General features: G+C 40.8%; 3 protein-coding genes, 1 long non-coding RNA gene and 1 pseudogene across 4 annotated transcripts; 2 read left to right on the forward strand and 3 right to left on the reverse strand.

Moving 5' to 3' along the window:
* The first annotated feature begins 785 nt into the window (after positions 1 to 785).
* LOC135637736 (uncharacterized) lies at positions 786 to 1,464 on the forward strand. Its single transcript, XR_010496357.1, has 3 exons — positions 786 to 906; positions 1,082 to 1,154; positions 1,270 to 1,464. It is a non-coding gene; the product is annotated as an uncharacterized LOC135637736 (long non-coding RNA).
* A 1-nt stretch (position 1,465) lies between these two features.
* On the reverse strand, positions 1,466 to 4,118 carry LOC135637731 (wall-associated receptor kinase-like 9). The gene is made up of 3 exons (XM_065150488.1): positions 3,986 to 4,118; positions 3,641 to 3,787; positions 1,466 to 3,562 (listed from the first exon to the last, which is right to left on the reverse strand). Exons 2-3 carry the CDS (start codon positions 3,642 to 3,644, stop codon positions 2,319 to 2,321), a joined length of 1,248 nt encoding a protein of 415 aa, XP_065006560.1. The 5' UTR covers positions 3,645 to 3,787; positions 3,986 to 4,118; the 3' UTR covers positions 1,466 to 2,318.
* A 1,098-nt stretch (positions 4,119 to 5,216) lies between these two features.
* LOC135637732 (xyloglucan endotransglucosylase protein 6-like) lies at positions 5,217 to 6,707 on the reverse strand. The gene is made up of 4 exons (XM_065150489.1): positions 6,314 to 6,707; positions 6,141 to 6,241; positions 5,864 to 6,057; positions 5,217 to 5,784 (listed from the first exon to the last, which is right to left on the reverse strand). The coding sequence occupies exons 1-4, from the start codon at positions 6,483 to 6,485 to the stop codon at positions 5,397 to 5,399; spliced, it is 855 nt and encodes a 284-aa protein (XP_065006561.1). The 5' UTR covers positions 6,486 to 6,707; the 3' UTR covers positions 5,217 to 5,396.
* Positions 6,708 to 8,113: 1,406 nt separating this feature from the next.
* On the forward strand, positions 8,114 to 13,759 carry LOC135638398 (anamorsin homolog; annotated as a pseudogene).
* A 194-nt stretch (positions 13,760 to 13,953) lies between these two features.
* Positions 13,954 to 17,158, reverse strand: LOC103985955 (probable metal-nicotianamine transporter YSL12). Its single transcript, XM_018825758.2, has 6 exons — positions 16,796 to 17,158; positions 15,801 to 15,964; positions 15,632 to 15,729; positions 15,429 to 15,563; positions 15,155 to 15,344; positions 13,954 to 15,082 (listed from the first exon to the last, which is right to left on the reverse strand). Exons 1-6 carry the CDS (start codon positions 17,091 to 17,093, stop codon positions 14,006 to 14,008), a joined length of 1,962 nt encoding a protein of 653 aa, XP_018681303.2. The 5' UTR covers positions 17,094 to 17,158; the 3' UTR covers positions 13,954 to 14,005.
* Positions 17,159 to 23,556: the final 6,398 nt, after the last annotated feature.

A 23,556-nucleotide genomic window follows, 5' to 3' on the forward strand; every position in this document is an offset into this window, starting at 1 on the left:
AAGTATCAGATATGAGAGAGAGAAGAATTTTATTAAGAACTAGTTGCCAAAGGCACTCTAGGCAAAGGTGGAGACCAGGTTTTTCCTTTGGTCTCATAACTTCATACCATCTGCACATCATAATTTTAAAGTTCTTCTATAGTATAAAGTTCCTTTTGTAGACTTCACATTGATAACCAAAGAGCACAAGCAGTTCTAGTTTTGTATGTCCATAACATTGATGTGTACTCTATTTTCTTACTGTTCAGTAATGTTGTAATCTTGCAAGATGTCTTATAATGCTTGTCGCTCAGCAACACTACATATCAACTTCACGAGAACTCGCAAGGTTGATTGGGGTTTGTGAAGCTCCTGTGATCCAACATTTTGCAGAAACAATATCAGGATTAATTTCAGTCAGAAGCTTTGACCAAGAAAAAGAGTTTGTGGACACTAACTATAATCTGACATATGGTCTATCTCGGCTTGAGTTTCACAGTGCAGCTGCAATGCAATGGCTTTCTTTTCGTTTGGATGTGTTGTCAACTATTACATTCGCCTTCTCTCTCATATTTCTGATATGAGTGCCAAATGGTGTAATTGATCCTGGCACTTGCTTCATATGAATCCTCATTGCTGTCTACTGATTCACGGAAACAAGTCAGTCATAGTATCCATCATTTTACACCCTTTTTTTGTCTTCTGTTTTAGGTATTGCTTGTCTTGCAGTGCCATATGGGCTTTATCTGAATGCTCTACAGACATCTATCATATGGTTTTTGTGCAATCTTGAGAATGAAATTATATCTGTGGAGAGACTACTTCAGTATACAAGCAATCCATGTGAACCACCACTCATCCTAAATGAGAACAGACCTCATCATAGCTGGCCTTCAAGGGGGGAAATAAAACATTCTGAACTTGCAGGTTGTTCTACCCTTTCAATGAGTTCTTCACATATCTCTCTGTAAAATTATACATTTTGTTTCTATTTATTACTATATATTGCATCTGTTGATTGTTATTTTTTATTGTCTGTACATGTGATTTCATCAGCAATTTTAAGTTTAAATCCTCTTGGTTGTATATTTCTGTACTCTAGTTGTTATATAGGTGAACAAACATCCAAGGAAACAAATACTGTTCATGCCCAAGGTCAGAATTGAAATGCAAAGGTAATTGCAAGGACCAAATATCTCTTGTATCTAATGTTTCTCTACTGGTATCTTGAAAATTGCTGCCAAATCCTAATGATTCATTGTTCTTGAAGCACTGATCATTTTGGTGCAGGTTTGTTACAGCCTGCACATGCCTCTTGTGTTAAGGGGTCTCACTTGCAGATTTCCTGGAGGAAGAAGACCGGGATTGTCAGCAGGACAGGCAGTGGAAAACCCACCCTGATACAAACAATCTTTCGTATAATCGATCCTACTGTCGCTCACATATTCATAGATGGCACTGACATTTCAACCATTGGATTGCATGACCTGAGATCCAGATTGAGCATCATCCCACAGGATCCAATAATGTTCAAAGGGAACCCTGCGCAAGAATGTAGATCCACTCGAAGAGTACACAAATTAACAGATATGGAAGGTGCGTCAATAGAACAATTTCGTTTTGGTTCTCATTCCTAAATTATTCGTCTTCTCTTTTGCTGTTTTGGGATTGGATTGCTGTCGACTTGGAGAAGAGATTAGGAGGAAGCAATTGAAGCTTGACTCTGAAGGTAATAGATATAGCATGGATCTGTCCGTACGTTTGAATCATCAGTTGTGTTTGATGACCAGCTTGACTTGCAGTGACTGAGAATGGAGAGAACTGGAGTGTTGGTCAACGCCAGCTTGTCTGTTTAGGTAGGGTGGTCTTGAGAAAGACCAAGATACTGGTTTTTGATGAAGCAACTGCCTCAGTGGATACTGCTACCGACAGCATAATCCAGAGGACTCTGCGGCAGCAGTTCGTGGGATCAACCGTCATAACAGTAGCTCATCGGATTACACTTCTGTGATCGACATCAATGTAACCTTGTTGCTTGATAATGGTTGGTGTGATGAAATTGATTAGTCTTTTTCTCTCTTGTTTTGCTTCCGCATCAATGACAGTATCTGATTTGAGCTTGTTCTTGAGCAGGCATCATTGTGGAACATGATAGTCCGACAGGATTGTTACAGAATGAATCATCCTTGTTTGCGAAAATTTTGTCGAAATACGTACAGATTTCTTTAGGCTAAAGAAGTGATAGAATAGCATGGATTAAGGTATTGTGCGAATCTATCTCTGTTCTACCTTACCGTGATGTAATTCCTGGAGAATAGCATGGATTCAGGTAGAGAATTCTAACGCGGATAGTTCAGTGACAACATGAATTCCTCCTCCAAACTGTGTCGCCTAGATGTATCCTGGATTGCTGTGTCAGCTAAATTGCCATCAAGAGATCGTTGGTGACGACAAGCACCATACGGATCGCAGAGTTGAGGCTCAGCTTCTTCACTCTGATGATGAGTCAACTGTACTTGTTCCTTCTTCTTGCGCCTTCTCAAGCCTTGCAGCCTGATCTCTACTTCTTTCATGGTAGGCCTCTCTGCTCCTTTCAACCTTAGGCACTCCTCTGCAAGCCCCACCATTTCCTCGAGCTCTTCCTCCATCGCCTCCTCCTTGATCCGAGCCTCCAATACATCCGACACACGATTTGATTTCAGTGCCCAGATGAAGTACATGGCCAAATTCCTGTCCCCGAATCTAGTGAGGGAGACCGGCATGAAACCTGTTAAGAGCTCCACAAGAATGACTCCGAGACTGTACACATCACTCTTCTCTGTTAGCTGGCCTGTGTGGTAGTACTCGGGGTCCAAGTAGCCATGGGTGCCCTGTATCCCTGTGACGACGTGCGTTTGATCCACTGGAACAGTCCTTGAAGCTCCAAAGTCCGATACCTTTGCGGTATAAGTGTCATCCAAGAGCACATTGGATGACTTAACATCTCTATGGAATACGGAAATGGAAGCAGCAGAGTGCAAATAAGCAAGCGCTCCTACGGTCTCCACGGCGATCCTTAGGCGGTCTTTCCATGACAGAGAGGAGGAACGATCTTCGACGTGGATATGATCAGCGAGAGTTCCATTCGTGATGAACTCGTACACCAATAGCGGCACTTCCGTCTCTAAACAGCATCCGTAGAGCTTTACGATGTTCCTGTGGTTGATCTGAGAAAGAATCGCGACCTCATTTATGAACTGGTCGATCTCTCTCTGAATCACGATCTTGGACTTCTTAATGGCAACCACGCGCTGATCCGACAGAATTCCTTTGTAAACCGTGCCGTGGCCTCCATGCCCCAGGATTCGTGCGGGGTCGAAGCTGTTGGTGGCTTTCTCTAGTTCTTCCAGGGGAAAAATCTTGGTCCTCTCGGCATTAACATCGTCGGTCGCGATCAGTCTCCGCAATAGCAAGCCATGGTTTTGATGGAAGTATCGCTCCTTCAACTTCTTCAGTTTCATTTCCTTCAGCCTCCGGTTGAGGATGACTGCACATAGGAGCATCAGCAGGAGGCCGAAGCCAATGCTAACGCCAATGACGACACCTGAAAATTACAATGGAGATTAAGTCTGTGGTAAATCAATAAAGCGATCGAAGTAATTTGTGTGGATCGATTAATTACCCATTATAATCGTTTGGCTTTTTGGGGGAACGCAGCTGAGTCTGGAATCGACATGTGATCCTGGTGGACAGCAAGTGTAGCCACCAACGTAGTTGACGCAAATCCCAGTGCAGGAGTACTTCTCTGGGTATGCGCACTCATCAATATCTAGCAAGACGTCACAGAATAAGCATCAGAAAACAAGAAATCTTTGCTAGGTTTGAGGGAGTCGCAGAGAATCTATATGTTGTCGATCGGATCCAGTCAGATTAAAGATCCACAGCTGGCTTATCCATGTGATCATTCATCTAATGGATTTCACATGAGAGAGAGAGAGAGGATTAATAGCGTAGCAGGTGTGGTTACCTAGGCAGCCGCCAGAGATGTAAGGATTGCCCTCGAAACCGGAGGAGCACTCACAGTAGTATCCAAGACCCTTCGTTTTGGTGTTGGAGCAAACACTGTTGGTGCTGAGGCACGCGTAAGTCGTGGTGTTCTTGGCGGCATCCTAGCAGGAAGATTGCTCGATGAACGCCCACTCCAGGACGGCGACTGCCATCGTGTAACCTGTGACGGTGTCTTTCGTGAAAAGGTCCTCCTTCCTGAACCTGTATACAGCTTGGGCGCTGGACACGAAGGCCTTGACGCTGGAGGCTACACCGGACTGCCGGTCATGGCGGGTGAGATTGATCGCGAACGACCTCACCGGCGAAAGGAAGGTGGCCTGGCAACAGCCGATGCCGCTGCAAGCCGCCCCCTCCATGGCCTCCATTTCCCTGTCGGAGCAGTCGGTGATGCAGCTGCCGATGATCTTGTTGGTGCCGAGGTCCAGCAGGTAGGCCGTGGCGCTACAGCCGACGACCGTCAGCGTGATGGAGGTCGGTGACATGGCGTACGGTGCCCCTGGAGGGGATGTCCACGAGGTGAAGAGGGAGTCCTCGTTGGCGCTCATGGCGGCGATGCTGAATCTCACGCTGATGGTGTGGTTGTCCAGTGACACGCCGATCACCTGGGTTACGCCGTCGGCCAAGAGGAGCGTGGGGGGATCGGAGCTGTAGTTGCAGACGAAGCTGAAGCCTGGCCTGGAGCAGCTGTACTTTCCCGCTGTGCCAAAAGGGTAGGGGATGACCATGGCCCCGCAGCTTTCTGCGCAATCGGCGAAGAGGGGAATGGTGGTATCGTGTTCGGTGGATGCCGATGCAGCTCCCGCCATCACCATCGAGATCAGCAGCAGCAACATAAGTGATCCCCTCATCTCTCTCTCTCTCTCTCTCTCTCTCTCTCTCTTCCCTAAGAGCTTTTGATCCATGATGCAGTGAGCAGAGCTACTGATAAGCAATCAATTGGTCAACCACATCGATTTCACATCATAGAATTTTCAAACGTATTCCGCAGTGTCGGTCGAGCAACGACCCCTTCGCCCGCCGTCGACCATTCAACACAGCTTATATACGTCATGCCCTTCACAACACGACTCAAGGGAGGAACCGGAGACCACTTCTTTCACGCTTCTCAAGAGTAAGATTTGGGACATCGGTTGGTCAAACACGTCCTTATAATTCCACTAAGAATTCACACTCGAAATGACACCATTATGTATTAGAATTTGATTTTTCATTGGATTCTTATCTCAAATTCTTAACATGAGAAAGTAAAACTGGTACAATTAAGTGAGGTGCAATGTGCAATTCCAGGGAGATGTTGCAGACCAATTGCATGAGCGAAGAGACTGCAACTCCATTGTTCATTTGGCAGGCAGTGTAAGACTGCGACATGGTCAGCTCAAGCATTCCCCAGGCATCTCATGGAACCTGGGCCTATCCTTACAGTAGTCGTACACCAGGTGCCTCCTCTGCACCCACCTGAGCTGGCGCCGCTGATGCGGGCTGAGCCCGCTCATCGCCGGCGCGTCCCACCAGAACACCCCACCGCCGGCGCACCCGCCCGTCGCCTCCTCCGCCTCGCACGCGTCGATCTCGTAGCCCCGGAAGGTCGTCACGAACGGCGCGTGGCTCCAGTTGGTCTTCACTCGCCCGCCCTGCGTCGCCCAGTCGTCGGCGTTCCACACCGACGCGTACACTCCCATGGCCTGGTCCTTGGGGTACAAGACGCCAGCGGCCTCTTTGTTAGCGAACATACGTATCGGAACACCGTCGACGAGAAACCTGGAAATGTCCGATGTGGACACGAGGATGATGAGTATCCTAGAAGGAACGATCCGGATCGGGTGCTCGAGTTCCTCACCTGATGTGGTAGCGGTTCCACAGGATGGAGTAGGTGTGGAAGTCGGCTGTCGGATCGAACCATAGAGAGTGGCGCTGCTCCCGGTTGCCGGTGCCGTTGACGTAGACGTTGGTCTGCACCAAGTACGGCTCGCCTGTGACATTGCCGAGGAACTCGAAGTCCAGCTCGTTGTGGTTTGGGCCATCGGATGACATCTGTCGGCATGCAACAAATCCTCATCGCAGTAACCAAGAAAACACATCATGGGTGGGCTTAGGAGAACTAAAGGAGAACATACGTAGAAGGCAGTCACCGTGCCGGCCGAGTCGCCTTCGACGAGCTTTATCTGCATGCTGGTTTGGCCGAAGAGGTACTTCTTCTTGGACCCAAACCCACATCCTTGATCAACAGCAGCCAAGGTTGATGAGAACCTCAAGTCATGAGTGAAACTGAGGCAGAGCGAAAGCTAACCTGAGGTGTTGTCGAGAGTGAGCTTAAGTGGCTCTCCATCCATGGCCACTATGTGATCTGCCGCCCAGTAAGGCTGGAAGAGGTCACCGAAGTCGGCAGAGCTCACTGAGGTCAGCAGCGCCCCAAGACACAGGCAACAGAGAATAGTTCTGCTGACCTTCGACCACCCCATTTCTGTGGTCTTCCGGAAGAGGCAGTGAGGCACTTTATAGCTGGGGATGATGAAATGGCTCAGTTTAACTCTTCCCACTTAGATTGGTGGTGTGTAAACCTGTACTCCACCATTGCAGCTCACATATTGAAGTGGTGTCATGATGGATCTAATTGTAGCTTAAAGAATGATCTCTGGAAGTACTTCGATTTCTATGTATCCTCCGCTTTTGCAAGTAGCTTTGCATTTGAATTAAGCTTGTGATCACCTTTAAGCAGAAAGGCAATGGAGAAGAGGATTTCTAATGTTGGTCCCCCTTGCTCAAGAAGTAGGTGATGGGCGATATGTAGAATTTATTGATAAAAAAATGCAATGGATGTATCAATCAATCAGTCCCTAATTTGTTTGTTTGTGTGATAAACATATATAAAGTTGATGTATCATGCACAGGTTGGTGCAGAAACACAAAGGTAAAGCGTGTGGCAGGCCAGCAAGGAAAGTCCATGAGTGGATGTGAGGAATTCTAGAGATAACAATTGAATGTTCTCTTAAAATAAGAAAAAGAAGTAAATTAGGACACAATGGTTTATGAGATCCATGAACTATTTGTGGAGTGAACCGGTAGCTTTTGCTGGAAGCATACGAAGAACAAACGAGTAAGAACACCCGTACCCATTGCCATAGGCTGTCTTTTGAATCTGCTTTTGTGGCCAAAGAAAATATTTCTTTTCCTCTTTGTGTATTAAAATAAGTTTTCATCAAAATATTAATTTATTATAAAATAAATAAATATTAATATAAAATAATATAAATAGTATAATAATAAAATTAATCATAAAGTGAGATCAAATTTTTTATATGAAAAATTCAAAAAAATCATAGTCCAAATCGTTCGGTCCAAGCGCACCTATGGGCTGGATCTAATAATTCTCCCTCTCCAACTCATATGATTGGCTGTATTAAGCATGTTCTTCGTTTACATACTTCAAGCATCTCCTTAGGTAAAGATTTTGTCAACATGTCTAATCCATTCTTATTAATATATACTTTTTCTAAGTGTAATTCTTTCATCTCAAGTATAACACGAATTAAATGATATCTTATGTCAATATGCTTGGATCTATAATGATATGTTGAATTCGTAGAGAGGTGAATGACACTCTGACTGTCATAATAAATAGTATATCCCTCCTTTTTCAAGCTTAAGTCTTGTAGAAAATTTTTCATCCATAAGGTTTCCTTGTAAGTTTCAATAATTGTTATATATTTTGCTTATATGGTTGATAGAGCAACAAACTTAGACTACTAAGAGATTGCTCCCTTTGTAAATATCATCAAGAACCCCAAAGTGGATTTCATAGAATCAATATCATTTGTCATGTTTATATTTATGTACCCCTCTAGCACATGTTTACTGATGCAGAGGGCATCTGTTTAAGCCGTGGCCTCGGGGCCGACGCGGCTTGGTTCGGGGGTCCGGATGTCGGGGATCTCGGGCGACGTCCCTCGAGGTCTCCCGACGGCTGAGCACGGTGGTTCGGGTCGAGAGGAAGCTCCACCGTAGTGCCGAGAAGAGGAGACACCGTCTCGCACCTGCACACAGGTCGGGCCGGGAGCTCGGCCCGACCCCTCCGACGATCGAGTTAGCGATGTGGAGAGGTTTTGGAGGAAGAGATGCCTCCAAGTGTGTTGTGCTTGTCTTTGTGTTCCCCCCAGTTCATTTAGAACTCTGAGGTATTTATAGATGAGTTTGATGTTACCTGATGTGGCTGCTTGCAGGGGCAGGACAGTACCTCTCGTGGCGTCTGACATTGCCATTGGGGTTGCGTGGAGAACCGAGCTACCGTAGGGTATGGGCACGCCTCGGTCGACGTGCTCCTTTGCCTCGGTCGAGTGCACGGAGTCAAATGCTGAGGTTGTTGGCTGAGAGCTGGTGACGTTGGCGCACATCAGGTCGGCATTAATGCTTGCTTCCTCGGGCAGTGCGTCCACCTGGCGTGGCTGACGTCGCGGCGCGTCACGTCGCCATTTTTGCCTTTATCATTTACCATTGCCAAAATATAAACATAGAAGCACCTCTTAGATATCTTAATATCTATTTTACTACTATCCAATGTTCCTTACTAGGATTAGAGAAAAATCGACTAACAACTCTAACTACATGAGCCAGTTGGATGAGTTAGGTACTCTAGACATTTCTTTTTTTTCTTTCTCACTTATAAGTCATTATTTGAAACTAAGCTTGAAATAACCTACAAGCGGAGAACAAATTACCTTGGTTTTATGCATGTTGAATTTTTCAAGAATCTTTTTAATGTAAGTCTTCTGAAATATCCAAATATTCTCATTCTTCCTATCAAGAAGAATCTTCATATCAATTATTTGTTTCGTTGATCTAAGTCTTTCGTGGCAAAAGACTTACTTAGCTCTATTTTAAGCTTCAATTTTATTAGCATCATGGTCAACAATCAGCATATCATCAATATATAGTTGGAGAATAATGAAATCATTATATGAAAATTTCTTTGTAAACATACAATGATCAGATGTGGTTCTATTATACCCTTAGCTCATCATAAGGAATCAAACTTCTTGTACCATTGTCTATGTGCTAGTTTGAGTCCGTATAAATTTTTTTAAAGCTTACACATTAGATTTTCCTTTTAGTTGACTTTGAAACCTTTTGATTACTCCATGTAAATTTTTACTTCTATGTCACCATGAAGAAATATAGTTTTCACATTAAGCTACTCAACTTCTAAGTTCAAGCGGGTAGCCAAACCAAGAATAACTTGGATAAAGGATATTTTTCCTACATGAGAAAATGTTTCTTCAAAGTTAATATATTTCTTCTAACTAAATCCTTTCACAACTAGTCGTACATTGTATCTTTGTTCTGAGCTATTATTTTTAATTTTTAATTTATAAAAATATTCATTCTTGAGAATTTTCTTCCCTTTAGGCAACTTTACTAAGTCATAGATGTGGTTCTCAAGCAAGAATCTCATCTCTTCTTGCATGACTTTAACCTACTCATTCTTATGCTAATATAAAATAATTTTTGGTAAGTTTCTAGCTCTTCCCTATCAATAAGTATAGCATACTCATTTGAAGGATATCTTATAGATGATTATCACTCTCTTGTGGATTTTCTCAATGGAATCTAACTAGTGGCGGAGGTACTAGCTCAAATTATTCAGTTGATTCAACATCAACTGTAGAAGCATCATCACTTATATTCTCACCATAATCTTCTTATTTATCTCCCTCATAATCATTATGAACTATAGATGGAGGAACTAAACTCAAACACCAAGGGATATAAATAAAGGTTTTTGGCTCCTCAACATTATCACCATCATTAAACATTTAATCTTCAAAAAATATAACATATTTACTTCTAATAATCTTCTTATTCACTGGATCTCATAATATGTATCCAAACTCTTCATGCCTATACTCCAAGAAAATATATGCTTTTGCCTTATTATCAAGTTTGGACTTCTTATCTTTGGGAATATAAACAAATAATTTACACCTAAAGACTCTTAAATAATCATAAGATTCATCTTTCCTTTTTTATACTCTGGAACATCACCTTTCAGATGAATTAATGGAAAAAGATTTATCAAGTCAACTATAGTTCTCATAGCCTCCCCCTAAAATGACTTAGGTAATTTAACATGGAAAAATATACATCTAATTCTTTTTTCAATAATTCTGTTCATCCTTTTTGCCATACCATTTTGCTAAGAAGTTTTAGGAACTGTTTTCTTAAGCTTAATATTATAGAACCTATAATAATTATCAAAAAGACCCCTATACTCGTTACCATTATTTGCTCAAAAACACTTTAGCTTTCTATTTTTTTATTAACACTAATATGAAACTCTTTGAAAATATTGAGTACCTTATCTTTAGATTTCAAAATAAATTATTAAACTTTTCTAGAATTGTCATCAATAAAAGTAACAAAATAAATAAAATCTTTAAGAGTTCTAGTTTACATAGTACGAACATAAATATAAACCAAATCAACAATATTTGATCTTCTAGATGATGGATGAGTATGAAATGTAACTCTATGTGTTTTTCCAACTAAGCATTGATCATAAGATTTAAGAGATGTACCTTGCAACTCCGATAAGATCTACTTTCTAATAAGAGTTTGAAGTATCTTCTTGTTGACATGATCAAGCCTCTTATGCCAAAGATCTAAACTTTCACATTTTTAAATTATATCAATATCCCCTTTGCATAGCTTAGCTTCCATGACATAGAAAGAGATTACTTTCTTTTCTCTCGTTATAACTAGAGAATCTTTAGTGAACTTCTATTTGTTTTCACCAAAAAAGTGTATAAACCCTTTATCATCAAGTTTATCTACAGATATCAAATTAAGACGAATATCTAGAACTTGTCTAACATATTTGAGTATCAATTGGTTCCTAGTACTGGTCTCTAAGTAAACATCTTCAATACTAATAATCTTAGATATACCACTATTTTCTATTTTGATATTGCTAAAATCACTAGTAGTGTAAGATCTAAAAAAATCACAATGAGAAGTAATATGGAATAAAGCGCTAGAGCCAATTACCTAGTTACTATCCAGAGCTGCTAGATTAATACATCCATCATCACAAACAATAACGATATTACCTTTAGCAATAATTGTATTCGTCTCTTTCTCATTTTTCTTTCTTTCATTCTATTCTCGCTTCCAAAACCTACACTTTTTCTTCATATGACCTAGCCTATTATAGTGGAAGCACTTAATATCTCTTCTAAACTTAGATTTTCCTTTATAACCATATCGACTTCTATAATGACTTCTTCCATGTCTTTCTTATTTTTCAATAATAAGTACACTAGAAAAAAAATTCTTCTTGTTCTTTCCTTCTAGCATCTTCATTTAGCAAACTGTCTTTGATCATATCTATTATTAGAGTCCCCTCTAGCATAGAGTTAAAAATTATCACCACATATATTTTTCAACTTTCTAGTAAATAGTTAAGAAGTAACAATCCTTGTATATCATCATCTATATTCATTTTTATAGCAACCAACTTGTTTGCAAAATTTTAAAATAAGCTTATGTGCTTAATAATATTACTATCATCTTTATATTTTAAATTAACAAGCCTTCTTAAGAGAGAAATTCTATTTCCTGCTATCTTTTTTACAAAGAGATTTTCTAACTTTTACAAAAAAAATATTAGCTTTGGTTTCATTAGAAATATTCTTATATAAATTTACATACATCCATCTTCTAAAATAAGTAATAACTTTTCTATATTGAATCTCCCATTCCTTATCTTTCATTATAGAAGATTTTTCTTTAACTTTGATGGGCTTATACAAATAACAAATCTTTCATGGCTCAAGTGGAATAATTTGGACTCTTTCATTTCAATCACATAAGAAAAACTAGTATCAAATAACATAATGCTTTGATACCACTTTGTTGAGAAAAACTATTGAAATTAATTTTTTTCTCTTTTTTTATTAAAATAGGTTCCTCACCAAAATATTATTTTTTTATCAAAAGTAAATATTAACAAAAGCAACATAAATAGTAAAATAATGAATCAATCAAAAAGTGAGATACTGAATTTTTTATATAAAAAAACCCACTATGAAAAAAACTACGAGATCATACTCAACTTCAAACCTTCACTATCACCAATAATGATAATAAGTTTACAATAAATCTTCTTCACAATAACAAAAGAATCACAATAATATCAAGAATACAAATCTTGGCTCAATAATAATATATTATCATCACCATAGATGAATTTCATCAAAAGAAAAATATAGATATCATCAAGTGAATATATCATAAAAGTATCTCAGAGAGGATAAATCGTAAATCGACACCATTAGGATTGTAGAGCTTATTTATTAATTCTCCACATAAAATTTGGATCAAAACCAATAAAATTTAGTCATTTAATCATCTAACAAAAATTTCAAAACCTTAGTGTGTTTTTTCTTCCTTAGGTCTCTTTTTTTTTTTCTTCTTTTTTTGAATAGATTAGATTTGGGCTCAAATTATTCGATCCAAGCCCAAATCGTCTGGTCCAAGTCCACCTGGGCTGGACCAACAGCTTCTTCATGATAGTAACTATCATGAGTTCTCGAAGAAAATAGTGATATTTAATTATGAATTTTCTTTTAGCTGTGTTCTTAATATTGTCTGCTGCATGTTCAACTTATCATATCCACAGTTTATAGGTAGGTTTTTTAGTCTACATTTTCTGCCATATTGTAACTTGTCCCAATTTCTTCAAGTTGACAATTTCAAATTCAACAAGGCATTCCTCTCTTGTTTTTTATGGATGCCATATAGTTTATGTGAAGCCACTATAAAATAGATTACCTTAACATATTTGAAATTGATCAAAATATGGTATTGGGAAATTTCAGCATAGTTGCAACATGAGTAGATCAATCTTGTTGAGCTTGCATATATTTTCTGGGTTTCAGAAAATATCTAATGGCCTTCAGATTATATTTATGCCGTCTTTGTTGCTGTTAACTTTTGACAATTTGTTACAGCTCAAGGCCAAAAAGGCTTCTTGGACAATGGGCTCATCATTCCTCGTAAAAAAAAGGCAACTAAAACAGTTCCAGAGATTCAAATTGATGATGAAACTGATCTAATCGACGAAGATACGCTTTTCACCGAGGAAGACTTGAAGAAACCACAGTTGCCACAAGGTCGCATATACCTGACAATAATGGCACCGCCTTTTGCTACATAACAGTAGAAAAAGATTGATTATGATTCATTAATATAATACAGATGGAGATTGTGAAGTTGGAAAGACAAGAAAAGCCTGCAAGAACTGCACAAGTGGTCAGGCTGAGGAAGAAGCTGAAGTGCTGAGACTTGGTCTCACTGCAGAGCAGATAAATAACCCTCAATCAGCATGTGGCAATGTAAGTAACAAAGTTCACATTCTTAAAACATCTTGAATGTGCATAAAAACTCTTTTGGTTTTCGTTTTGATAGTTAATCCTTTTTCGCAGTGTGGTATCGGTGATGCATTCCGCTGTAGCACATGCTCATATAGAGGTCTCCCGCCATTCAAACTCGGCGAAAAGGTAGACACCAAAGTTTTTTGAACTTGTTTAATACCAAATTCTTCCGCCCTCGCCGGACCACGCATTCAGAGATGGTGATATAAATTCCTTTTTCTGCCTTTTCGGTGAACTTCATGCTCATTGTTTACCTTTTTAATTTTCAGGTGTCTCTATCAGCAAACTTCCTTGCTGCTGATATTTAAGTGGCAAGAATTATGGTATATTGTTCGATAGTTTTTGAAGAACTCAAAACAAGTTTTAGGAAAATATGTTGTGACTAGTGGAGAGAGGCATGATGTCTCAATTACACAAACTTCCTAGTTGTTGGTCATACTGTCACCAAGTTGCTTGTTGATATGAAGACAAGATGTATTGCATTCAAAGAATGTTAGCAGAGTTCAGATGAAGCTCCTGTGTATTTTAACTACATCTCCAATTGACTGTCTCATTCATTCTCCATGAACAAACTGCATGCACATTGGTGGCCGCACTTGAGCCAGCGCAAGCACAGCTTGAGGAAGACTCCACATCCCATCCCCGCATATCAAGCCAGACGCCACTGCCAGACCAGATGCGTCGGCCGCCTCCTGATCGATCTTTGCCCACACATACAGTATCACGCTTCCTACGGACATGTCTACCGCGACGGACGATCCGATGTAGAACGGTATGGCCATTGCCATTGGAATCGGTATAAGCCTTGCCACCTTCTTGGGAGACAAGTCTTTCGCCAGGTTGATGGCGATGGCGAGCGCGAAGAAGGAGTAGCAGAGAGCGAGGCAGTGTTTCGGCAGCGAGGAGAAGCCATCGACTCCTAGTATCGCCATGTTCCGGTACATGAGAGCAAAAGGTGCAGGGTATTGACTGCCAGGGACGCCGATGTCGGTGAAGGCATTGTAGAAGAGCCAGAAGACGCAGGGAGCAATCACGCAGCCCATGGCGATGCCAATGACTTGGCTCACGAATATCGACCTCGGAGAAGACATTGTTAAGTAGCCGGTCCGGAAGTCCTGCATGAGATCCGATGCAGTGCAAACGGTGCACATCACGACGCCGCAGGACGCGAGGCCTGCGAGCACACCGCTATGAGAGGCGCCTGCCCAAGCTCCGAAAATGAAGATGGCGAGCTTCCCATAGGTGGAGGCCATGTTCCAGTCTGTAAGGCCGCAACCGTAGGCGTTGCAGAAGGCCAAGACAGGGGCGACCACGTAGGCCACCAAGATGTAGTGCCACTTGAGAGGGGGGAAGACGTGGGGAAGCGTGACAATGGAGAGCACGGCCAGGGCGGCGTAGCCCCCATACACAATCCACCCAGGGATTTCTTCCTTGAGGAAGACCTCAGCTCGCCTTTGGTCGTCGGGTGAAACGGGAGGGCTCTCTGCAGGGCGGTCGTCGTCGTCGACGATGGGAAGCACGCTCTCGGGGCTCCTCCACACGGCGGCAAAGAAGGAGGATGTCGTTCGACGCAGGACCTTGATCAAGTTGTAGAGGCCATCTCCAAGGATCATGGCGACGGCTATGAAGACCTGCAGGAAGAGGAGAGGGTAGAAGAGGGACGATGACATCCAATCGACACCCCAAAGCATTCCTTCTCTTACCTTGTAACCTTGCAAGCTCTGAAGGCTGGTTGAAGGGATATCTGCAGGATACCAGTCTCCTCTTTGATTCCTTACGAGAGGCCACATGATTCCCCATGAAAGAATGGCTCCCAGGAGAAACGATGCATTCACGATGTGCGGGCAAATCATTCCAACTCCAACATACGTAGCAGAAAAGTCGAAGAAGAACCTGAGAGAACAAAACAGTCATGCATGTTTCTCGAAAGCTACGTCCAATCACCTCAAAACACTCCAAGAATGCTGTGCATGTTACGTGTTCTCATAAGCTTTGAGACCGAACGTAGGGAAAGCTTTGAACCCGCAAGCATCACCAGCCGTGTAAAACCACTGGAAGAAACCCCAGAGGAAGCTGCAGATGAGGGACTTGCCCAGTGTCCATACTTGTTTCCTGAAAGGCATTAAAGGCTCAGTGGAGATGCAGAAGAGAGTTGTCTGATTAGGTGTTGAGATCTTTACTTGGCCTGCTTTTCACCCTGAGGAGTATGGAAGCCATTGATAAGGTATGCAGCTGCAGTGCCACTTGGATAGATCAGCTTGTAGTCGATGATCAGTATCTACAACCAAGCATTCAAACTTGAAGAACTTGTAGAGAATTTAGGGTTTGATTTGATAGATGCTGACTCACCTTTCTGAGGGGAACAAGAGAGAACAGTCCAAGAAAACCAATGATGAACATATATCCTATCATCCATCCTAAGCTTGGGTCCTTTATGTTATCTGAATCATTTGCTTCTGCGGCTTGGCTGGCGATCTTTGAACTCATGCCAAAAAGGTAGTTTCCAAAGCCACCTGCTCACAAGAAGTATGTGGTCTTATCATGGACTGTAGGTCAAACCCATCCACCTGTAGATTGTCAACTGTGGTAGCCAAGCAAGAACATAATCTGCTTCATGCAAGAGAAATCCTATGCAAGGAAACACAATCCTTTAATCCTACAAGGAGAAAACAAAAGATAGTCCTTTTGCTGCAATTCCAGATGGATATGAAGAACATATGATTGGACTACATTAGCAGCTCAAAACATGATCTTATATATGCTCTTGGTAGTGTATATGAATCAAGTAAACAAAAACAAATGCCCAGAGTTAATCAAGTATTTATAAGACAATGAATTCAAATATCAAAAGATTTATAGGCAAAGAAAAAAAATATAAAAAAAATTAGGATTGAGTTTTTTCTGTAAATACCCTATATGCTTTAAGATTTTGATTGGAGAGGATGTGCTCCTATTATTTCTCTTCAACAAAGTTTAGAAATATCAAGAGAATTTTATTTCCTTCTTCCATATCATAAGTATATAAAAATTAAGGTTAACTCAAGGAAGAGTCTTATTCCTTGTTGCTTATACACAAATAACAAATGTTTTGGTTTTTTTTTCCTTAATATATATCAAAATTATTGTCTTCTTTCCTCGTAATAAATAATAATAATAAATAAATTTTCATATTCAACTTAGTTTATTAACCTCGCAAATTCCTTTAGGTAGAAGAAGGCGACCTCAAAAAGTGATGCAATCCAAGACGTCAACCCCACGCAATAAAACAAACACCAATAATATATTCTCCAAACAGCATCTCTTGCTCAAAGAACGAAAGAAAAAGGAGAATCCGGCGAGCTCACCGCTGAAGACGAGGCCGTAGGCGGCGATGACGCAGGTCTGGATGACGGCGTTCTCCTGGCGGGTGAAGGGGGTGCGGAGGAGGCCAACGTGCTCCAGCGCCTTGGTCCAGAGCTTGACCAGGAAGAAGCCGAGGAGGCCGGCGGCGGCGTTGAGGGAAGGGATGATGCCGGTGGTCAGGTTCAGCTTCATCACGATCACGCTGAACATCACCGATAGCGCGAAGCTCACCACCATCGCCCGCACCGTCAGCTGCTCCCGCCATGGCGGCGGCGGCTGCTGCCCCTCCTCCTTCTCCATCGTCAGCTCCTCCCTCCGCCGGTACCCCTCTGGAGAAGAAGGAGAAGAGTCTTGTTTTGTGTTTTGTGGAGGCACGTGAGACCCATTTATAGATTGAACGGGGAAACCCAAGCGAAGAATCAAAGCTAGTTTAATGGCAACAACTCCTTGGACTTGGACTTGGGAGGGCTGGCAGTAAGAAAGGGCGCACAGAAGTCAGCAGGATTAGTCGAAACTTTTGCCAGCTCGGAGTCACTACCTCGGCCGAGCCACCAACCAGGAATCTGCGACTATCCTGGGTCGACATCGGGTCTGCTGACGTCAGGAAGACAGCGGCAGTGTGCATCAGAAAGGTGTCGGGTGGCTGGATTGTTCTTGGGGATCGGCTTAATGTTATCTGGAGAAGGATTAGCCATATCAATTCTATTACTCAAAAGGGGGAAAAAATTTCCTCTTCTAGAGTAGGAGACACGAATGCATAGAATTAATTTAACTTGTTTGTGATCTGGTTTGAATCTTAGTTAATTTCTTTCATTTTTTGGGTGTTGAGATGCAGAGAATATGAAAGGGACAGTATCTAAATATTTTGAAGAAGTCAAAAATGGAGGCCGGAAATCACCTAAAATTGATTTCATAGTCTTTCTGATTGATAGTTATGGTAAGTCCTTTACGACTTTAATATATATACATCATTAATCTGAAATACTTAAGAGCATAAATTAATGATAGTGGACTCATTTAACTCTATATATAATCATACATTATTGTACTTTTGATGTGCAATTTTCACACGAAACAACAAGAATTGAAAGCGATATATGATGACATCCAAAGTCTGGCTACCAAATGTGATAATGTTATATATTAATTAACTTGGACATTAAGGAGTCATCAGTCATGGATCAGAAGCTACAGTTCACACTAGAAAGTGGAAAGCAAAGTGGTTGGAAGTAATATTAAATCATGCGAGTCTCATGTTTTGTTTTTTTTGGATAACATATCTCTAAGAAATATACGAGTCTTACAACTGCTGATCTTTGCAGCAGATCCCATTGAAATTGAAGGCTGAGATGCCTGAAATGATCAAGCTCATGACAACGACAAAAGAAATGAGAGTGAAGAAGACAAATCGGAGCTCTGATTTCAGAGTGCTTAGACATCACTTGCTCTGAAGAAACTAAGATAAGATCATCATGTTGGCAACTGAGAATTCTAAAATCCATCCGAATGATCTGAACTCATTGGGGGATCTGAACACGATGAAGAACTCAAATGTAGTATTTGATGTGCACTTGTATAACACTACAGCTTGGAGAGTTTTGGTCTCAGAGAAAGACCAAGAGGTAGACAAGGAGCAAGTCAACCATTTTGTTTGATTAACGAGCCTAATTTAGTCAAAGCCATAAATCAAGTTTGCTGGTTTGACCCATTTACCCAGCACAAAATTTCTAAAGGGTTGACTTGACCAAAACAGATATAGTTGGAAGAGAAGGGTGACTGTGGTGTTGCAATCTATCAGTATCAGTACATGCATGTCCTCTATCCTTTTCTGATATTTTCTTTGAATAGTTCCTCTTTTGGGGGTAAAATCCTCCAGTTTTTTTTGTTCTAATAAAAGGTTAGATTAGGTCTTATGGCTGAGTCCACACTCATCCTTACTTTTTCACAGTATACTTCAAAAGTCTCAGGTGCTGAATTCTCCGGTGAGGAAGAGCTCCATTGTCCCGACGCATATAAATATAATATCCCAATATAATTCACCGCAGGCAATCACAATCACGAGTTCAACTGTGAAAAGGATGTCAAATGAGTGGCAACTTCTGTTAGTTTGGCAAGTCCCATAGTCCCACATCGGGAAAATCAGACTTGTTGTCTCGTCTTGGAACTATAAATAAGGGCCTGAGCTTTGATGTTAGACACACCACGAGAAGTACCACAGACACCACAAGAAGTACAGCAGGCATCACAAGAAAACCTGCTTATGGTTTGAAGTCTTCTTGTTTAGGAAGCTGAAGGTGTTTTATGGCCTAGGAACATTTCCTAAGGCATTTGTAAGTGTCCCTCTTTTATAGTAGAAATTTGCTCCTCTTTCTTCCGTGGATGTAGGTCAAAGTCAATTGACCGAACCACGTATATCTGGTGTTCTGGTGTTTTATTTGTTCTTGTCGCTTTATTCTTTCCGCTTTATTATCTTGTTGTGTTGCCAAAATTATCCTTTGGTAAATATCCTGGGGCTAGCTCTAACAAACTGGTATCAGAGCCTGGTTCTGGGATCTTTTGGCAACAATGACAATATCAAAGATCGTTGTCGAGAAATTCGATAGAAATGTCAACTTCGGCATGTGGCAACTCAAGATGGAGGCCATTCTGGTTCAAGACGGAGTTGATTTGGCACTTCAGGGTGCTGAGAACATTCCAGATGGTACGTCAAAAGAAGATCTTGCGGGTATGGATAAGAAGGCCCGATCCAGCATCATTCTAAATCTCTCTGATGAGGTTTTACGGGAGGTAGCTACGGAGACTACGGCTAAGAGCATGTGGGACAAACTTAAAGCCTTATACATGAAGAGGACAGTGGAGAATCGTCTCTACTTGAAGCAGAGACTGTATATGCTTCGGATGGTTGAAGGTACATCTATACTCTCGCATCTTGATAAGTTTGATTCTTTGGTTATGGATTTGGAGAATATAGATGCAAAAATTGATGATGAGGATAAGGCTTTGTTGCTCTTGTGTTCTCTTCCCCAATCTTTTAAGCATTTCCGTGATACTTTGATTTATGGAAAAGAAACAGTTTCGTATCAGGAAATTAAATCTGCACTAAAATCTAAGGAGCAAATAGACAGAGATATCACTGGGGAAAGTAGAGGAAATCAGGCTGAGGGTCTGGTTGTCAGGGATAAAATGGATAAAAGAGAATGTGACAGTAGTAGATCTAAATCTAGATCTAAATCCAGACATAGAAATTTGGAATGCAGATATTGTCATAAAATGGGGCACATTAAATCTGATTGCTTTAAATTGAAAAATAAATTAAAGCAAAAGGAAAAATTTGTTGAGAAAACTATTGAATCCGCTGAAGCTAGTGTAGCATCTGATGAGAATTTTGGAAATATTTTCTTTGCTACTGATGACAGGACAAAGTCTAAAAATGAATGGATTTTAGATTCAGGTTGTTCTTATCACATGTGTCCCAATAGGGATTTGTTTTCCACATATGAATCTTGTAATGGTGGAATTGTTTTGATGGGCAATAATGCCGCATGTGATGTTGTTGGTAGAGGAACAATCCGAATTAAAATGCATGATGGTATTGTGAGGACGCTCACTAATGTTAGACATGTTCCTGATTTGAAAAAGAATCTCATCTCTTTAGGCACCCTAGAGGCCCTTGGGTGTAAATACACAGCTGAAGGTGGAGTTATGAAAGTTTCTAGAAGCGCTCTTATTGTTATGAAAGCTTGTAGGTCTGGTAGCTTGTATATTCTGCAGGGAACTACTGTCACAGGTTCAGTTGCAGTTTCGTCATCATCATTGTATGATTCTGACATCACCAAATTATGGCATATGCGTTTGGGTCATATGAGCGAAAAAGGTTTGAGCATATTGAGCAAAAGAGGTCTACTTTGCGGACAGAGTACTGGGCCACTGGACTTTTGTGAACACTGCATTTTTGGAAAGCAGAAAAGAGTCAGCTTCAATTCTCCGGCAGTTCACAAAACGAAAGGTACTCTTGACTATATTCATTCAGACCTTTGGGGTCCAGCTCAAGTTCAGTCTAAGGGTGGTGCCAGGTATATGTTGACTTTCATTGATGATTATTCTAGGAAAGTTTGGGTTTATTTTCTGAAGCATAAAAATGATGTTTTTCTAACCTTTAAACAATGGAAGGTTTTGATTGAGAAGCAAACATGTAAACAGATTAAGCGGCTTCGAACAGATAATGGCATGGAATTTTGTGAAGGTGACTTTGAAGAATTCTGCAAAAATGAAGGAATCGTTCGGCATCGCACTGTTAGGATGACACCTCAGCAAAATGGTGTGGCAGAACGTATGAATAGAACACTCTTGGAGAGAGCGAGGTGTATGATCTCAAATGCAGGGTTGACAAAAGACTTTTGGGCAGAGGCGATTAATATGGCCTGTTACGTTGTCAACCGCGCTCCTTCTACAGCACTTAACTTTAAAACTCCAGAGGAAGTTTGGTCAGGTACTCCTGCTGATTATTCTGATTTTAAAATTTTTGGATGCCCAGCATACATGCATGTAAATGAAGGAAAATTAGAGCCTCGGGCTAAAAAGTGTATTTTCCTTGGGTATGCTTCTGGGGTGAAAGGATACAGATTATGGTGTCCTGATCCCAAATCCCCAAAATTTATAATCAGTAGAGATGTTACTTTTGATGAATTATCTATGCTATCTTCTAAAGAGGAATCTACTAGTTGTACAAATGATAGTGCGCAGAAGCAGGTGGAGCTTGAGATTGGTAGTTCAGATTCTTTTAAGTCGAACTCTTCTACTCAAAGAATGCCAGTAGGTGGTCCCGAGCCTACTGATGCAGATGATCCAGAGGAAGAACAATATTCCATAGCCAAGGATAGACCACGGAGAGAAATTCGACCACCACAAAGATATGCAAATTTGGTTGCATATGCTTTGTCTGTTGCAGAAGAAACAAGTGAAGTTGGTGAGCCTACTTCCTATTCAGATGCAGTTTCTTGTGATAATTCCGCTAAGTGGTTGATTGCTGAGGGGAAAGTCCTTGTTCAGAGAATTCATACGAAGGACGATTCAGTTGATATGCTTACGAAGCCTCTTCCGGTTTACAAGTTCAAGCAGTGCTTGGACTTGGTTGGTGTTCATTGTTGGTGATTGCCCGTTGGGGCTTTTGTGAAGAAGGTGGAGCAAGTTTTGTTGGGACATGCCAAGGTGGAGATTTGTTAGTTTGGCAAGTCCCATAGTCCCACATCGGGAAAATCAGACTTGTTGTCTCGTCTTGGAACTATAAATAAGGGCCTGAGCTTTGATGTTAGACACACCACGAGAAGTACCACAGACACCACAAGAAGTACAGCAGGCATCACAAGAAAACCTGCTTATGGTTTGAAGTCTTCTTGTTTAGGAAGCTGAAGGTGTTTTATGGCCTAGGAATATTTCCTAAGGCATTTGTAAGTGTCCCTCTTTTATAGTAGAAATTTGCTCCTCTTTCTTCCGTGGATGTAGGTCAAAGTCAATTGACCGAACCACGTATATCTGGTGTTCTGGTGTGTTCTGGTGTTTTATTTGTTCTTGTCGCTTTATTCTTTCCGCTTTATTATCTTGTTGTGTTGCCAAAATTATCCTTTGGTAAATATCCTGGGGCTAGCTCTAACAACTTCCATTTGTCAAACTCTCTAAGCAGCAAAGAAGTAGCAATTGTAGCTCTCTCTCTCTCTCTCTCATTCAGTTTAGAGATGTGAAATAAATGAGGACTAATTACATATTATACTATATACTTGGATCCTATTAATATCGTGATTCATATATTTAAAAAAATTATATTGAGATTCAATAATTCTGAAGGTAAAATAAATAATCGAATTTGTCCTAACGTTATCAACTACATTGGAAAAAAAAATATAACACATTACACAATGTTGAATCATTACAAAAATGATAGACAAAAAATTAATTTAATATATTTTTTAGCAATAAATTTCGTTATGATCCAACACGTACTTTTATATGTTATATTTTTCGTCAATAAAACTTACGATATTAGCGTAAATAAAATTATTTATTTTATTTTTAAAATTTTAATATAAATTTTTTAAATATAAAAATGATGATACTAATAGGATCATGATGACATGGGTGCAGAAAGCCAAACTCTCCGACTTGTAGTCATCCTTCTCTCCGATCCAGCTTAGAGAGGTCAGACAAACATGATAAATGAATGTCACTTATGGTTTAATCAGAAGGACCCACTGTTAAAGATGATGTTGATACGGAAGTTGCAGAAAGCCAGATCTCTCTCTCTCTCTCTCTCTCTCTCTCTCTCTCTCTCTCTTTCTCTCTCTCTCTCTCTCTTATTCAGCTTAGAGCGGTCAGACAAACATGATGTCTGAAGGTCGCTGTTGGATTAATAAGAATGACGACTGTCAAAGATGATGACAAGGAAGTTGCAGAAAGCCATCCATAGCAGCAAGAATGTGACCCAGCAACCATTTAACGCTGCATTCTTTCATCAAGCAGAAATTGCTTATTATGCAAATAAGCAAAGTGTCTGAGAAGACTTTATTGGAGGTGGTGGATTTGGTGTATTCTTTAGTCAATGATCTATTGTTGCGGGGAACTGAAACTTATCAGTTTGTTTTCAGACAAGGACAAGCGGAGATGAGAAAGGGGAAGAAGAGATGATACATGCCCATGACAAGACCTTTGAAGTAGTAGACGCGGTAGTACAGCTGGGAATTGAATTGTTCTTGCATGAAACATCATGTTG

Source organism: Musa acuminata, chromosome BXJ3-5 (assembly GCF_036884655.1).
Source record: "Musa acuminata AAA Group cultivar baxijiao chromosome BXJ3-5, Cavendish_Baxijiao_AAA, whole genome shotgun sequence".
Classification (NCBI taxonomy): domain Eukaryota; kingdom Viridiplantae; phylum Streptophyta; class Magnoliopsida; order Zingiberales; family Musaceae; genus Musa; species Musa acuminata.